This window comes from Colletotrichum phormii (genome assembly GCF_030913505.1).
Source record: "Colletotrichum phormii strain CBS 102054 chromosome Unknown BDP81scaffold_13, whole genome shotgun sequence".
NCBI classification, from domain to species: Eukaryota; Fungi; Ascomycota; class Sordariomycetes; order Glomerellales; family Glomerellaceae; genus Colletotrichum; species Colletotrichum phormii.
In genome coordinates this window covers 847,083-863,403 of record NW_026851455.1, presented here as the reverse complement: position 1 = coordinate 863,403, position 16,321 = coordinate 847,083, and the positions used below count along the sequence as shown (strand labels likewise).

General features: G+C 55.6%; 5 protein-coding genes across 5 annotated transcripts; 3 read left to right on the top strand and 2 right to left on the bottom strand.

Moving 5' to 3' along the window:
• Positions 1 to 1,047: 1,047 nt before the first annotated feature.
• Positions 1,048 to 2,202, top strand: BDP81DRAFT_450953 (uncharacterized protein; the record flags this gene model as incomplete). Its single annotated transcript, XM_060592589.1, has 1 exon — positions 1,048 to 2,202. One exon carries the CDS (start codon positions 1,048 to 1,050, stop codon positions 2,200 to 2,202), a length of 1,155 nt encoding a protein of 384 aa, XP_060443823.1.
• Positions 2,203 to 2,522: 320 nt separating this feature from the next.
• BDP81DRAFT_323101 (plant basic secretory protein) lies at positions 2,523 to 3,431 on the bottom strand (the record flags this gene model as incomplete). The annotated part of the gene is made up of 1 exon (XM_060584761.1): positions 2,523 to 3,431. One exon carries the CDS (start codon positions 3,429 to 3,431, stop codon positions 2,523 to 2,525), a length of 909 nt encoding a protein of 302 aa, XP_060443822.1.
• A 1,234-nt stretch (positions 3,432 to 4,665) lies between these two features.
• BDP81DRAFT_462249 (clasp N terminal-domain-containing protein) lies at positions 4,666 to 8,249 on the top strand (the record flags this gene model as incomplete). Its single annotated transcript, XM_060593877.1, has 3 exons — positions 4,666 to 5,249; positions 5,308 to 6,210; positions 6,263 to 8,249. The coding sequence occupies 3 exons, from the start codon at positions 4,666 to 4,668 to the stop codon at positions 8,247 to 8,249; spliced, it is 3,474 nt and encodes a 1,157-aa protein (XP_060443821.1).
• Positions 8,250 to 12,926: 4,677 nt separating this feature from the next.
• BDP81DRAFT_46887 (uncharacterized protein) lies at positions 12,927 to 13,999 on the top strand. Its single transcript, XM_060594500.1, has 3 exons — positions 12,927 to 13,531; positions 13,609 to 13,773; positions 13,962 to 13,999. Exons 1-2 carry the CDS (start codon positions 13,115 to 13,117, stop codon positions 13,711 to 13,713), a joined length of 522 nt encoding a protein of 173 aa, XP_060443820.1. The 5' UTR covers positions 12,927 to 13,114; the 3' UTR covers positions 13,714 to 13,773; positions 13,962 to 13,999.
• A 434-nt stretch (positions 14,000 to 14,433) lies between these two features.
• BDP81DRAFT_46889 (uncharacterized protein) lies at positions 14,434 to 15,573 on the bottom strand. The gene has a single exon (XM_060594502.1). The coding sequence runs from the start codon at positions 15,171 to 15,173 to the stop codon at positions 14,577 to 14,579; it is 597 nt and encodes a 198-aa protein (XP_060443819.1). The 5' UTR covers positions 15,174 to 15,573; the 3' UTR covers positions 14,434 to 14,576.
• Positions 15,574 to 16,321: the final 748 nt, after the last annotated feature.

The following is a 16,321-nucleotide window of genomic DNA, read 5'->3' as shown; positions in this document are numbered from 1 at the left end:
AGTCACGTCCAGGGATCCCCCACCAAGTATGGACAAGCACCAGCGGGCTATTGGTTGAACGTTCCTGGCCTTCCCCCTTTGCGGCAGCCCTGGATCCGACTTTGGCGAGGGCAAAAAAGGTACTCGGTCTGGAAGAATAGCGGTACGGGCCACCGAGAGCGTTCGTCAAGGTACTTCCAAGGCCTCCCGTTCTGCCGACCTATCTCGAGGTACCTTAACGGCTGCGGCATGCCTACCAAGGTATGGAGTGAGGGAGCTTGAGCTGCGGTAAGGGGATACGCAATCACCCCCAGAGAATCCGCACCGTTGTAGAGAAAGGCTAAGGTGAGAAAGGTAAGAAAGGTACCGTCGCAGAGTATCTAAGTCTCCAGCCTGCCGCAACGCAACGAACGCACTCTCTCACTTACACCATTTCCCCTTCCCTTACTTTACCTCTCCGAACATTACTACCTACTTCCCTCACCTACCTTACTTTACCTTACCTCTCACACACTCTTTTTCGCATCTACAACCCCTGGTCATTACTCTGTCCTCGAAGCGTGTTTGGCCTGTTGATCAGAGGTTGCTCGAAATGCCGGTGCCAATCGCCGCCAAAGGTAAGTGACATTCATTTGTACAACCATCATCCCCTTGTCGCCGCCGCTCGCTTCCATGTACCGCCCCTCCGTCTCCAATGGATGGAATTCCCCCCGAGTCCCCATGCCCGCATCCCCAAACATCGCCCGACGATCTGCTGTTCTGCTAGGTACCTTCTGGCCTACACTACAGACACACGCACACTGCGCTACCCCGCGTCAGCGCTCTTGCGAATCACGTTGCTTGCCTGAGGTGGTCAGGCCTGTGGCAAATGGCCTCCAGGACCACGCAATCCCGACTTGTTCGGGCGCGTGGCCAATTTAGAGCTTGACAGTTTCGTTCCTCGGGTTGCTATTTCATCTGTAATTTTATCCTCTTGCAAAAGTTGCAACCAACCTGTTTCGCTCCCTGCTACATCACCGTTTCTCGCCTTCTCGTTCCCTACAACTCTGTCTGCTTCGGCGCTTAACGATGCCTGGTGTTAACAACGGTGCCCTGGCTTCAGCCGGCATTATTGCTGTATCTGTTGCCGTTGCAGCTGCTATTGCCCTCTACGAGTCGCCGGAACTCCAGCGATACGCCAACGATGTTCGGAGACGCATCGCCATGGCCTTACACTCTTTGGGCGAGGGCTTCGAGCCTAACGACCGCCCGCCAATATTCAACCGACCCGAGGACGCACAGGGCTTCCTAGAGTCCCGTGGAGGGGCTGACGCCGGAGTTGACGCCGACGACGAGACCCGCCGCCGCCAACGCGAGGAGATTTTGTACTGGAATGCCGTGGCCTTGGCCAAGAAGGAAAAGGAGAGAATCGAAGCCGAAGAGTCCGGATCGCGGGAGCTGCCGCCACCAGGCCCAACGCGGGGCAGGTCTTTCGACGACTTTTTGCACGAGGACAAGAGTGGCGAGAGGGGATCTTTCGTTTTCAACACGGGCGCAAACACCTACAATGACGAGGGCCTTGTCCGACGCCGTCCGGAGGGTGTCCGCGGCCTCAACGCCTCGCTTTACGCCAACCCTTTTGCCGACGAGCACCAGATCGATCAGGAAGAATTGCCAGTCATGGAGGAGCCCAGCTCCCTGTCCCCCGGCCACGACGAGGCCGTGTCAGACATTTACAGCGCCACGACCCGCGACGCCGACGAACGCCCCCGAGACATTGCCGCCACCATTGCCCAAATGCCCCCTCTGGTCGACGTTTCCGAGACTTCATCCCAGTCCGAAAAGTCCACGACTCTCGACCGCGAGCTCGGCGCCGACGAGTACATGACTGCTGGCCAAGAGAACCGCGAAGAAGCCTATGCCTCCATCCAAGCCTGGGCACAAGGGTCCAACCCCTCCAACTTTTACTCACCGCTTCCCATGTCGCCTCCCGTACCCATGTCCGAGCCCGAGCTCGTCAGCGAAGGCGAACTCACACCCACCGACTCAGCATCCCTCGCTGGCTCCGGCGAGGACGTCGCCAACGATGCCGCTTCGTCCAGAGCCGGTGACAACAGCCGTTACTATGATGTACTGAGTGAGAGCGAGGGTATGATGACTCCCGCCAGCTGGTCCGAGGTTGGAAGTGTCGTCAGTGAGAGCGAGACTCGCAGCGAAACTGCGCCCGCTCGCGTTCACGCATAAACGTGGTTTGTCTTTCTTTTGTTCTGATATATCACAATCGACTCGGTCAACCCGCTCAAGCACAACGACGGAAATAGCAAGGAAAGGCGCAAAAGGATCAACAGGACTGGGAAACAGGGCATTCATAGATTTTGGGCGGTTAGGCACATGATTTGAAGTCAAACTTAAGTTGGTTTACAAATGCACTTTCCCGTGATCCATGCCTTTCTTGACGGTCTTCGTGAAGAGTGTCCGCCACACAGCAGCGAGTCCATGGCAATCTAAATGACAAACTCCAAAGCAACAGCTAGTACGTCTATGACTGGTAGCAAATCCGCTCCTCACTGCGGAACCTCATCGGCGGCTCTGATCCTCCCCAATCTAACATCATCGTCCGAAATGTCGTCCTTGTTTACAATCACGGTCTCCTCCTCCTTCATCTTATCGCCGTAATCCTTCCACAGCTGCTCGACGGGCCTGCCCACAATCTCGGTCCAGAACTCCTTCTCCTTGTATCTCTGGGTACGGAGCTTCTCATTGATCCTCCTCACGGTGCCCTCGCCGAAGCGCGCCTCGAGGTAGTCAAGGAAGTAGCCCGTGTGCTGGTACCCGCCATCCCAGTTCCCGCTCGCATCGCGCTTCCAATGGGGCGGGCTCAGGTCGGCGTTGAGGCGGACCCAGTCGGCGATACCCTCGATCAGACCCCCCGGGCAGGTTCCCTGGGCGTTGTGCTGGAAGCAGTGGACCATTTCGTGGGTGAGGACGCCCATGATCTCGTCGGTGCGGCGGTCGGCGGGGATGCCGGCGATGTAGGAGAGGGAGAAGTGGATTTCCTTGTGGTCGTCGTCGAGGTCGGAGCCCGTGGTGTAGGCGACGCCGCCCATGGGGCGGAGGATGAGGGTGACGGAGCGGGTTGGCGGGACGTGGGTTGTGTGGTTGGAGGGGGATTCGTAGAGGAGGGTGAGGACGGAGCGGACGGCGGTTGCGAGGGCGGTGCTGGCGTTGACGGCGGAGAGGAAGTGGGTTGCGGCTTGGTCGTTGAGGTCGCGGATCTCGAGGCGGAGCTTGGGGAGGGCGAAGTCCGGGACGGGACGGGGCCGGGGGTGTTTGCTGGCGCCGGCGGCGGGGGCTAGCGGTTGCTGATCTGATGACTGCTTGAGGTGGACGGGGAGCGGGGTCGCGGCCGGGGGCACCGGGCCGGAGCCTGGTGCCTCGGAGGATGGGGTTGATTCTGCGGCGGTGGACGACATGGCTGGGAGGAAGATGGCGATGGGATCGGGATTGGGCGTTGTGTTTGGTGGGAGGACCATCTGTGAGAGAATGTCCCGCCGGGGGGGTTTTGAGGGGAGGCAGTAGCTCGAGATGATGTGCCCTACGGATCCGGAGAGTAAGTTAGGTAAGGCAGTTGGAGCTACCTGGTACCTTGGCTTCGTGAGCACCTAGCGTGAGGTAGTGGTGGTAAGGCAAGGTAGGTTGATGTAATGTGATGCAGGCAGGTACTTTGTTCGAGTTTCAACGCCTGAGGTAGGTGGTTTGCATGCGGAAGTGGATGTTGATTGTAAGGCACGTCAGTATTCCTCGCACATTTCATATCACGATCTCGCTTTCTAGAGGTTGCCTGGAAACAGGAAACGCTCCTCGCTTTATGTCTTGACGAGACGAGGAAAACAGGAATTCTGCGAGTCCACATCATCTTGACGGAGGACCCTGTTCCACGAGGTACTCCGTACCATAGAGGCACTCCGTACCATAGAGGCAACTGGAGCTCCCGATCGGGGGGCCTACCTTGAGTGGGAACGTGCCTCCCCCGCGGCTGCAGGGGTAAGGGTCCGTGGCGGCGTAAGGTACCTTAGGTAGGTACTCCGTAGCCCCTCTAACGATAAGCGGATAAGGGACCTAGCGCGGCTTCTCTTAGCGTCCCGCAGCACCGCAGGAGCGGAACCCCCAGCCAATTACCGCCGGGCTGGGGGCTTGCTGATGCTGCTGGTGCACGGGACAACCTGCGATGCCCCTTTGTTGTTTGGTTTCGAGAACGTCAACCGCATCCATAAACAACAACCCCATTTTGCCCATCTCCATCTGCCACTGCTGCCACCTGCACAACCCGGCCCCAATCTGCCACATTCTTCGCACTGGGATATTCCTCCGTGCTACTGTTCGCTTCCCAAGGCATATTTGCACACAAAGTTGTAAGCTTTTTCTCTGCCCTACCAGTTTCAAACGACACCACACACCCCCCTCCCCCCGGTGCGCTGAACGACTCATGCCCTCGCTCGTCGTCGACCCCCCCATCGCCCATCTGTCCTGACTGGCTGCGTACCCCCCGGCGCGCAAACCGTCCCATTCGCCCAAGCTCCCTTCGTGACGACGACGACGACGACCGACCATAGCATCGACGATACATACAGACCTACAACTGCTGACACTGCGTTCTACCCGCACCAGGCACAATCCATACCGAGCCCAACCCTCGTTTTGCTGGGAATGGCGGAAAAAATCACCGAAGAACAGGTCGACGACCTGCAGAAGATCCTACGCAGCGAGGCCAGCGTCGACCAAAAGGTCCAGCACGTCACTGGCATCAAGTCCGGCATCAAGCAGCACAACGTTCCCGATGCCCTCGTACCACTAATTTTCGACGGTCTCCGTACCGCCTCTACCTCGCCGCACGCCGTCCTCGTCAACGCCGGCTTCACGGCCCTCAACCACCTCCTGACGAGGCTATCGAGACAAGAACCAAAATACATTACCAAGGATGCGAAACACACACTTCCGCTGGTCATTGACAAGCTCGGCGACCCCAAGGATAAGTTCAGGAGCCTCGCATCGCAGGCACTGACCACCATCTACACGGCCGCGCCCATGGATGTCGAGCGCTCGGTGAAGAATGTTGCCATGGTTGGTAAGAACCCGAGGGCAAAGGAGGCCAGCATGCACTGGCTGTTGTACATGCACCAGGAGCACGGCACTCAGTTCCGCGCGTACGTCCCGACTCTCATGGAGCTGCTCGAGGACGCTGATGGCATGGTGCGCGACGTCGCTAAGAGCACTGTAATTGAGCTGTTCCGGTATGTTTTCTGGTCGCGGCTTCCATGGTTGTAATTCGCGCTGACTGATGTTGTGCAGGAATGCTCCCGGCGCGGCCAAGTCCGACCTCAAGAGACAGCTAAAGAACTTCAATGTTCGCCCCGCTATTGAACAAGCCATCGTCAAGGAGCTTGCGCCTACGGCTGCCGATCGACCAAAGACTCCAGGCCTCGATGCTCCGGCGCCTGCCCCTCGACCGAAGCTCGCCGCGAGTGTGTCATCAGTTGCGAGCGAACGACCCGTCACTCCAGCCCCCGAAACGCGAAGCGAGGTCGAGCCGTCATACGCCAACTCCCAGCGCGAATTAGACGACATCTTTAGGGAAATGATGACGTACTTTGAGGGCAGGGAATCGGAGCAAAACTGGCTGAAGCGCGAAGAGAGCATGACAAAACTGCGAAGGTTGATTGCCGGCAACGTCCCCCAAGACTTTCCCGACGCCTTCATGTTGGGTTTGAAGGGGCTGCTTGACGGAATAATCAAAGCCATCACCTCGCTACGGACCAGTCTTTCAAAGGAGGGCTGCAACTTGGTACATGATATCGCCATGACCTTTGGCCCCGGCATGGATCCTTTGGTGGAGCTTCTTATGCAGACCTTCATCAAACTAGCCGCGGCAACGAAGAAGATTGCTTCCCAGCAGGCTGATGCCACAGTCAACATCATCATCAGCAAAGTCACCTACAGCTCGCGCATCATGCAGCACATCTGGGGTGCATGCCAGGACAAGAATGTCCAGCCCAGAACGTATGCGACTGGTTGGCTGAAGACGATCCTGACCAAGGAGGCCCATCATAAGAGTCACATTGAGCACGGCGGCGGATTGGACCTCGTGGAGAAATGCATCAAGAAGGGTCTCAACGACGCGAACCCTGGCGTCAGAGAGCGCATGCGTGCCACCTTTTGGGTGTTTGCCAAAATTTGGCCACCCAGGGCGGATATGTGAGTAAAAGGTTTTCCGACATTTGCTGTGTCTTGCTGACGGGGGAAACAGGCTCAAGGATACGCTGGAACCAACTGCGCAGAAGCTCCTCGACAAGGACCCCAACAACCCCAACGCCCCTAAGAGGGAAGTCGAGGCTACACGCGCCAGACCAGGTCTGGGCTTGTCCAAGAGCACGATGGGCACTGGAAAGCCGACCTTGCGTGAGACTATGATGGCACAGAAGAAGGCGACGATGACGACGGCAGCATCACAAAAGTTGCCGCCTCGCCCGGGCTCTGCAATGGCCAATTTATCTCCTGTCCGACCACCACAAGCGGCCTCCAGCTCGTCAACTGGCCTGGCACCATCTGCCAAGCCGACTGCCTCAGGGGGCATGTCTGTCCGGCCCATGAGACCAACCAAGAGGAGGCCAGAAATGGCGGCACGACCCGCGACGGCCGGGCCCTATTCAGTACGCACACACGATGGACCCTCCGCTGAGGCATCCAGCCCCGAAAACCCCATGTCTCGGAGCACCACAACGAGGCCGAAGACCGAAGCTTCCCCACGGAGAGCCCAGAGTAGGCCTCGTGCTGCAACATCTCATGCGTCACCCGGCGCCAAGTCAACCCTTTCGAAGTCTGTATCTTCCCCTCGCGACTCACCTCGAACAAGTCCTGCGAAGCCCAAGAGGATGCAGACTACGATCCCAACGAGTAGCCCGTCTAGGGACAACGAAGATCTTTCGCTAGTGGTGCCGAGCCTCGCGAGCTTGAAGTCGCCTCCGACTTTGGATCAACGGCAAAGAGCCGCGACAGAAGAGCCGACAGTACCAGACTTTGAGGCAGAAGCGCCGGCGGAAGTTTCGGCGGAGATTCCTTTGCCGAAGGCCGAGCCAGCACAAGAACCCTCTCCTGAGCCCGTGCCTGAGCCCACTCCGGAGCCTGCCGAGCAATCTCCAGCAGAACCTGAAGACGAGGTTGCTGTGGAAGCTCCAGCTGAGACATCACCCGAAGCTCCCACGACTGAGACTGAAGAGGCGGCGGTTGAGGAGATCCTGGAAGCTCCTGCTGAGATTGTGGCGGGAGGACTAGCCCCGTCTCCTGTTATAGAGGAGATGACCAAGGCTGAACCGGAGCCTGCGCCCACGAATGGACTCAAAGTGTTCGAGGACCCCTTTGTTGATGACGGTACGATTGCCAACCCGGACATCACTTCTCCCGTACTGGAAGACAAGCCTGTGAACGAGGTTGCTGTGCCAGCGCCGAGCAACGGCTTTGAGGCCAACGGCACTCCAGAGACCCCCGAGAAAGCCCGTCAGACGTCGAGACTGCTCGATAGTGGTGTTACGAGGGTCAAGGCGAAGTCTTTGGACGTCCACGGCTTCAGGAAGCTACAGTCAATCATCAGAGATAACAAGGCTGTGTTCACGGATGAGAAGTTCGAAGCGCTGCTCCGCGGACTGTTTGAGTACCTAGAGTCCCCCCTAGAGACCCTCGCGCCGGAGAGGGTTCAGGATGTCAAGGCACAGATCCTCGCAACGATCAAGCTTTTACTCAAGAAGGAACGGGACAACTTCCAACCACACGTCTCACGAGGCCTCGAGTCTCTCGTGTCAACACGCAGCGCATATGACTCACGCACCCGCATCGTCAGCGGTCTGGAGCTCCTCGCAGAAGAGCTTGTAGCTCTCGGAGACCCACCCGAGATTGTTGTGGTCATGACCAAGCTTCTGCAAAGCAAACAGGACACGACGATTGAGGGCAGCCGCTGTCTCGCTACAGGCCTACATGTGCTGAAGGAGCTTCTCGACAAGCGTACTGGCTTCACGCCCTCGGACAACGAGCTCGCGCAGCTTGCCGGCCTCGCCGGCCGCTGTCTCGAGTCAACGGACTCTGGCGTTCGCATGGGCGCCGTGCAACTCTGCGTTGCTCTGCACGCGCGGATTGGGGATGCGCCGTTCTGGGAGCTTATCAAAGGCGCCAAGGACGACCCGAAGAATCTCATCACGTACTACATCGCGAAGCATCAACGAGAGAGCAGCGTCGGAGCCTAGATACCACCAGTACACGATGTACAACGTCGATGTAACATAAAGAGATGGAGCTCGTTGCGGGGAGTTGGAAAACGGCGTCGGGGGTGCGTAGGCGGTTTACCGGGTGAAACCTAAAGGACCTTCAAAAAAGTGAAAATGGAGTTTCTATCGTTGCTTTAAGGGGTCGGGGGCAAGGAAAGGGATACGGAGGGCCGAGCTTATACGCAACGGCGAGGTTCTTTTTTGGGTTCTGCGTATTTTACATCTTGGAAGCCTTTCTTGTATGGCCTCTTTGTAGCTTCTCGGCATAAGCTATGTACTGTACCAACATTCTATTCTATTCTGATGAACACCCTATCCATTCCTCTCGTCATGTCATGTGGTCTCTCTGTTCTCGACCTTCACTTCGCACAGCCGAGCCTGATGCCTGATGCTGCCGTGCGCTGAACCCGAGTCTCGCAAGTCTCGGGGGCTTTCGCCTCGGGCCGGGTTGGAAGGGGGGGATTGCCCGAGACCGGCGCGAGGTTTTCTTCGTTCTTTAGGGAGGGAGGTAGGGAGGGAGGGGGGCTAGCTGGTATTTTGATGAAGGGGAGTGAGACCTGGCTGCGTCAAACTTTGTCATTTCGGTCAAGACAGAAACAGATGGGGAGGGTACTCGGTCAGGTCAGGTAAGTGTGGTAAGGTCAGATTACCTAGGTACAGAGCACTGAGGTGACTTGCACTGGTGACTGAACGCGCCAACGTGCCCAAAGCCGAGGGCGTGCGTCCCGATCTTGGGGTTGATGCACCATAAACAGAAATACTCAGGCCGATAGTCCCCCTGTTTTTTCCTACTGGCATCTGCGATTATTGGAACTAGATTCATCTGGAAATCGAACATGGGACGGAACGGGGGCTTGGCTTGGCTTGGAGAGAGAAGAGCATGCCTGCATTAGGTTTTGACTAAGACTACCTATACGCATTCACTCATCAGGCCACGATGGGGGGCGCGGGCACGCGGCGCACGCGGAATGACCTGTCAGAGAAACTCTGTTTGATGGGTTTTTGGTTTAGCTGAGCGACCGCCACCATTTTTTGGGCCGAATGGAGAGTGATGACAGAAGACTGTCAGAGACGGCATTGATGACCGGCGCATGGATGATGGCTGGCGACGGGGGCTTCGCGGGCTTCCCCGGATCGTGGGGGATATTGGGTCGTGAGGGATGTTCCAGGAGGCAAGCCCCCTTTTTTGGAGACGATGGTCTTAATATAGAAAAAGATGTGTTTTTCCCACGTACGTTCTATCGTAAAGCTGTCACCCAGCCACTTCTGTGTGCTTGTGTGCGTAAAGGCAATAATGCATTCGAGCTGCGGCGAGGTCGGAAAGTCGTATGACGTGCGGCGACTCCGGCTGCTGTGAAAGGAGGGCCCGGGGGACGCAACATCGGAGAATAATCCCACGAGCTGCCGGGCGGGTGGGCGGCGTTGGGATTGGGGAGCTGGGAGGGCCGGCCGCATGAGAGACGGCCGTTGCTGATCTTTGGACGCGGCTCTCCGGGACTGCGCAGCAGCGGAACCAGTTCTTCAACTAAGGTGACTTACTGGGTAGTATAGATCTGGTCGGCCAACCGAATATACGCGGCGAACCCGAGGACCTGGAAACATGTTGGTATTACCTGACGGTTCACCAATGACACTATGGACGTGCAGTGAACGGCCCTGGTAATGGTTGGAGTCGGTGATTGACACGTTTCCTTATTTGAGCTATCCCGTCGTAACGCCATGTGTTGTCCTGCTGGTCGAATTCATCAATCATGCGACGCGGGTTTGGCCCTTGGGCAAACCGTCCAAAGTTTCTCCAAGGAGGAAGGGAAGGGAACCAGCGTGATCGGCAATTTGAATGCCCAAAGGTGGACGGACGACTGGGAAGGCCGGGGATGTGCCATGGACGACCAGCGCCGGGAATGCTCGAGTTTCGCAAGGGACAACACATCTGGAGCGGCCGAGGATTACGCGGTCCCCTGCGGCATCCCGCCCGCCGTCCGTGGAATCTAGGAATCTGAGCGGTTGGCGTGAGGGCTTGCGGGTCCCGTGTGGAAAGCTTGTAGTCGGGGACTGATGCCTGTATCTTTCGACCGTGGAAGAAGGGGCTGGATTGGCCATCGATGTACGGATACGGAGTACAATCGAACGATTGGGAGCGTGCTGTGTGGGTATGTTCGCGAACTGGATGCTACCGTTGAATCGCGTTGGGCTGACGGGAGCTCCTCTGAGGCTAGAGTTCAAATGAGAACGTTGCAATCAACAATTTGGGTGATGTTGACAGCGTAGCATTGGGGCCAAACGCCCAAGCTGCGTGGCTGTTGAAGAACGGACATGGGTTCTTTAGCGAGCGCATCAGTGGATTCAGATTGTAATTCCACCTTTTGACCTTCTAGACCAAAGTGTCTCTGTTGCAAGTTGCAAGTTGCAACGGTCTATTGTTGCAAGGTGCTCGTCATGAACTATCGAAGAACAAGAGGGATGCCGACGGCTTCCGTAGCAGCCATGGAGAGCCGTGTGACTTCTGGTGTTTTAATCGAGATCGAGACAACGAGAAGGCTGGCGTTGGCGTTGGCAACTGAGCTGTCAAATTGATTGAGCGTGCCGAGAGTTCCCATCTGCGTCTCCATTGACGTGGACTCCCTGTCGAGAGTGAGAGAGTCTTGGTAGGGCGACTGAGGGAAATTCGCTCAGACGATGTTCCATGATGTGTTTTTTTGGCAGTCCTGTCCGTAGTCGTCAACTCGTCGAGCTTCAGTAGTGGTCTGGGATGGTAATGCTAGCTCGATTGCCTATTCCACATGGATGCCGATTTTGCGCCCATGATAGAATGCGGCCAGAGCGGTGATTTTCGTTGACGTTGCAATCCGGGTTTGATTCTATACTAAACGAGTCAAGGAAAACGAAGAACAGCTGTATCCATAAGGTTGAACATCTTGAGTGACTGGGATGCTTTGCAATTTTGCAGGACTTCGATGACGAAAATTCGAACAGCAGGCTGCGTGAAGAGCGGTGTAACATCTCCCAGCCTAAGACCATGAGATTAGCTAGGTCTATTGCTGCAATGGTACCGAAACTGAGGGCCTGAAACCCAACGGAGCCGATTCCTGTCCCAATCGCGATTGTCTGGGGGCATTAAGGAAATGTAGGACGGCACCATGTAACACCAAGATGCGGGCTGGCAAACTGAGTAACAACTTGGCGCGATTTGGAAATGGTGTTTGAAACGAAGGCGGGGGAGCTGGTGAAGCACATCGTCGGCTTGTCGCCAAGAGTTGATCCGTAACTAGCCAGCCTGGATAAGTAGAGAAAACGCTGAACCAAATGTGTTTTCGTGGTGTGAAAAACATTGTCGTCCTGGCCTTGGGCGCAATAGATGTGATGATTGGCTGACGAAGCCAAAGTAAACACCAGGCGAGATCTTGGGCGAGAAGGCCATGCTATGAGCACTGCTAGTGTACAGGGTCAAATCTTGCTGGCCACGACGATCAGAACCAAACAAATGCCAGCAAACCTGAGCTATTCACAGAGTGTGCTGGACTGTTTGCTAACGTCGTTGGCCTGCGGCCCGCTGATGGACACCGGCGACCCGATGGCAATCTGTGCTCTGCTGGTCCAGAGGCGTATCTTTTGTTGAGAACGTCATTGAAGAACGTTTCTTCATGAATATCACGGATAATCACCGGATCCACGGCTCATTTGATAATTCTGCGGCATTCAAGTAATTTGTGATTGCGAATGGATGTGATGAGACCATGTTGACGGCAATTGTGCGGTCTTTTGCCGCGCCGTTGTGTTCGCAAATTGCAAACTGGAGAAGAAAGTCAAGAAACTGGTAAGTCGTTTGGGGCCCGGAGGATCGACTGCATGGATCGTGGATGAGTAGCGGCAGAGATGCGCGGATGGCTTCAGACCGTCCCTCTTTTTTTTTGGTTGTAAAGGGCCAAAGGCTGAAGAGAAGCGAGAGGAGAGGGATCCGGATCGACCTGGTGGCGTTTGCAGTGGAGAGGCGTTTAGTTGAAACAGTAGCCCCGAATCCCCACCTGCGCCTTCCACGTCCAGTCATCCACCCGTCTTGAATTCTCATTTAGATGAGGTACGTACTCAGAATCAAGGGCTTACCCCTCTCGACCCCGACGACAACGACAGGTACGTACCGTACAAAGTACCTACCCATGCTACCTATCCGTATGGCATCTCCTGCTTCCATATTCGTGGATCGTACCTTACTGCTTACCAACTCTTACGGAGTACACCTTCACTGCCATCACCAACTGGAATCATATGGCGGCATGGCCTGCCATGGCAGTCTGTCACTGGATTGGTCCCTGCAGGCTCGATCCTACCTACCCCCAAGGGCCCAAATGACCTCCTTCCTTGGAGATTGATTTTCTCCCACAAAGCTCCGGCGCATCTAATACTTGGCAGGGCACTATCCGTACCCCAGTATCACAAAGTCTCCGTGAGACGCTCGATTGACGACCACTAACAACAACTCAACCCTACAGTATGCCACGGTGGCGTTTCGTCCAATCCGACTATTCCAGGCACCCTCTTCACCGCCGGAAACACTGCTCTTCTTCGTTCGAATTGAACTTTCCAACGCGGCGTTCATCGCAATCCTCGTCCTCTGCTGATGCTGATGCTTCTTGTGACTCTAGCTCCGAGCCTGGCGCTACACTAACATCACAGCAGGGTTGATGTTGAGCCACATGCTGCGGGCTGTAAGGGGGCCAGAGCTTGGCCGCTGATCAGAAGGGCCAGACCAACAGCCGAGCAGCTCCTTCGTTCCTCTGTCTGTCTAGGTACTGTGCTGTGTAAGCTGACGGTTATTATTACATTCGAGGCGGAATCCGGTTCGCTGAATGATGCCTGGTCAACGCACACGTCTCAGCAAACGTTGTGTTGACTTTCCTTCGCGTACGGATACCTCAAGCTTCTGGCGTCCCGCTGGTTCACGTCAACCCCAGACTTGCCTCGCCTTGCTGGAACGACTCACGACTCACGACACACGACACACGACACACGACACACGACACACGACACACGACGTGGACGTGACAGCCACAGCCCGAGCTACGGCCAAGCAGAAACGACTTGGTTTCTATCCGTCGTGTGTCTATCAGCTGTTTCGGTTCTCCGTCCGATGTTCTGATACGGTTGATACAAACGTGCTCTGCGATACAACGTGCCTTTGTTGGTTCTTCAACCACACGTTTGGTTTGCCTCTTCTGCTCACGCACCTTCGAGTGCATTTTGACTGCCCAAAGGTCGGCAACTGGGTTCGGGGAGAAGTCCACTTCAAACTCTCGCGTCACCTTTGAGTGCTTCAGCTGGACCTGCAGCTAACGGCGCATAGGGACATCCCGTCGGATGCCGTTCAGGTACAGCACACCGCATTTTTTACGTGCATGCAGCGCGCGAGAGTTACAGATACAAGGGAAATAAAAGTTCCTCGAGATGATGAATTCGAGTCACGAGCTGCAGCTCTTCTGCGGTGCTCTGCAGAGAAGTCCCATCCATGATCATCCCCATCCCATCCTACGGCGCTACGCCGTCTCAATTCCTGCGGCTTACTCTTCTGGGAAGACAACCAACAAAAACACATTGTCATCCGCATGGTTAGCCGCAGTAAGGCATGGGTTGCCATCTGAGATCTCCGCTAGGCAACCCGTAAAGTAAAAGAAGAGAGAAGAAAAGCAAGTCCACAACCTCATCCAGTGTAAGTGCAACGGCCCTTTCATTACCCTCTAACCTGGCTCAATGATCAATCTACCTAGCTCCAAAGGTCTCCCACAGCCTGCCGGACGGTGTGAACAGCCACGGACCATGGCAATCATTTGTTTGCATGAGACGATCAACTCATCAACTTCCGTACCAGCTACCTTCGACCGCACCCAAGGCCCACAATCATCTTTGCCCGGATAGCTGCATATGCCCGGCGATCGTTGGTGGTCCAGGAAAAGATGAGCCTCGAGTTGTTAGCTTGTTGCTGCTTTTGGGCCTCCAATCATCAATGTACGCAGTAATACGATGGTAGTCGCTGTCATGCTTCGCCTAGCACAACACCGTCGCCTCCTGTGCTTCGGTTCTTATTCAATGGGCCTGAGCGTGTAAGTCACCAGAGACGTTGGTTGAATGTACTCCGTACCGTACCGCCTCAGGTCCCTTGCTTATTACCGCGTGGCCCACCTCACTTCACCTCATCAGTCTGGAAATTCGACGTTGTCGACAATACGAATTGCAATTTCGATGCGGGCAATCGAAATCGGGCCCATGGAACGAGCGGCGGCGATTCTCATCAAATATATGCAACGCTCAGCGGGCCTACATAGCACCGCTGGTCAGCAACATTCTTTGGCTGTGTACGGTTCCGGAGGTACTTGTGCTGAAGCCTGATGCACAAGTTGCCTGCCCAGCATGTCCCGGCCTGTCTCTTGTTGCACTGCTGTCCATCGACTTGGATGTTGGAAGTATAGGTATCCGTACTAACCACGTCGTCCATCCCCTGGATCGAGCACGGAGTACTCTGTCACTCTGAATCGGCAGGAAAATACCTAACACAATGGCACCAAGAAGGTACCGAAGCCCCTGGCCAACCCCAGTGGGCGGCCAGTGGCCAGTCAGCAGGCTTGTGTTCCTGGCGGAAACCAGAGCCACCCCACGTCTTATTCCCATGAGACTTTGAGTCCCTTGCTCCGCCGCCGGGAGATGACCCCAGCAGCAGACAGGATTATATGGAGTGGACTGTGGACTCGTGGAGGGGGTTTGAGTGATGAAGGGTTCCACTGTTTGTGCCACGCAGCCACAGAAGGGGGATGGGGCCCTTTGTTCATCTTCTTTTCGCATGTCCACGTCCCGTTGACAGTGGGCTGTCACGGCTGTGTGGTGTCTGTACGAAATATCCGTACCTACATTATACATAGCTTACCTCGCGGATAGGTGTCATGTATTCCTTCTTCTGTCCCAGTATTGCTTGGAGTTGTAGGAGCATGACAATGGAGAGTTGCAGATTGGGGGTTTCTAGATTGTGTGCTCGAGAGACAACAGCAAAAAAACAAAAACCAACAACGACCACTCTTCTCTCTGTGTCTGTCTCTCTGCTTCACCCCTTGAACTTTCTTCTTTTGGTTTCTTCAGTGTGGTGGCTCTACGTATAACGGACGCACTGCAACAGAAAGAGATCCCCAAACACCCCTATGCCTGCGAAAAGGTGCCTGCCACGCCTGCCTCTGGAGTCCTGGCTCAGGCACGTGTGACATTGTCTGCCCTGAGATGCCTGCATGATACGATGCATACATTATACACAGGTTGATATTGACAGACAGGTGTATGATTCAGCAGAGGAGTAGTGACTGGGTCTCCTCATCTCACGTTCAACCTCCTCACTAGAATCGTCTTGATTAAACTGGATGATTTGTTCGGTTTGGAGAACAAAGTTAATAACTGTGTCTTGCCGTATGAAAAAATGAAAAAAAGTGTTGACAGTTGAACTCCAGTCACCGGTGCACCCCGCTGCTTGCCCTGCCTGGGGAGGGGGCAAGCTACGAGTAGGTACCTAAGGTACTTCGGAGGTGCAATGGAAGAAAATGGGAACCAGGGGAAGTACCTCGCTCCAAGGTACCGATCACTGCCGCCCTGTTCCTCCTCATCCTGACATCCTTTCCCCCCCCTCCGTGCCACAGCACCGCACCATCACATCTGCCAGCGTTGGTGTGTCCCATCATCCCGTTCCACCTCCCGTCCGTCCAGCCCCGTTTCTCGTCCAGTTCCAATCCCGATTCCACCTCCACTGCAGTCTATCAAGTCTCCCGTTCCATCCAGACAAACCCAGAGTCCTTCCCTCGAGTCCCCCCCCCCCCCCCCCCCCAAATTCCACGACGAGCGCCACCGCCATCCACCAGTGATCTTTTCGTCTCTCCGTCTCTCTCTCCCCTTCTCTTTCTCTGTATGTGTGTGTGTGGGAGTACCGACGAAGGCACATTTCATTTCTCTCCTCTCTTTCTCTCGCGTTCTCTCCCTCATTTGATCGTCCCGTACTCCGTCTCCGTATACACACCCGCTGCCACTTA

Bases quoted from the DNA above. Each gene is read 5' to 3' on its own strand.
- BDP81DRAFT_46887 (XM_060594500.1), top strand. From the start codon at position 13,115: ATGATGCCTGGTCAACGCACACGTCTCAGCAAACGTTGTGTTGACTTT. The intron at 13,532-13,608 runs GTTCGGGGAGAA...AACGGCGCATAG, and splicing joins GCCCAAAGGTCGGCAACTGG to GGACATCCCGTCGGATGCCG.
- BDP81DRAFT_46889 (XM_060594502.1), bottom strand. From the start codon at position 15,173: ATGTATAATGTAGGTACGGATATTTCGTACAGACACCACACAGCCGTG.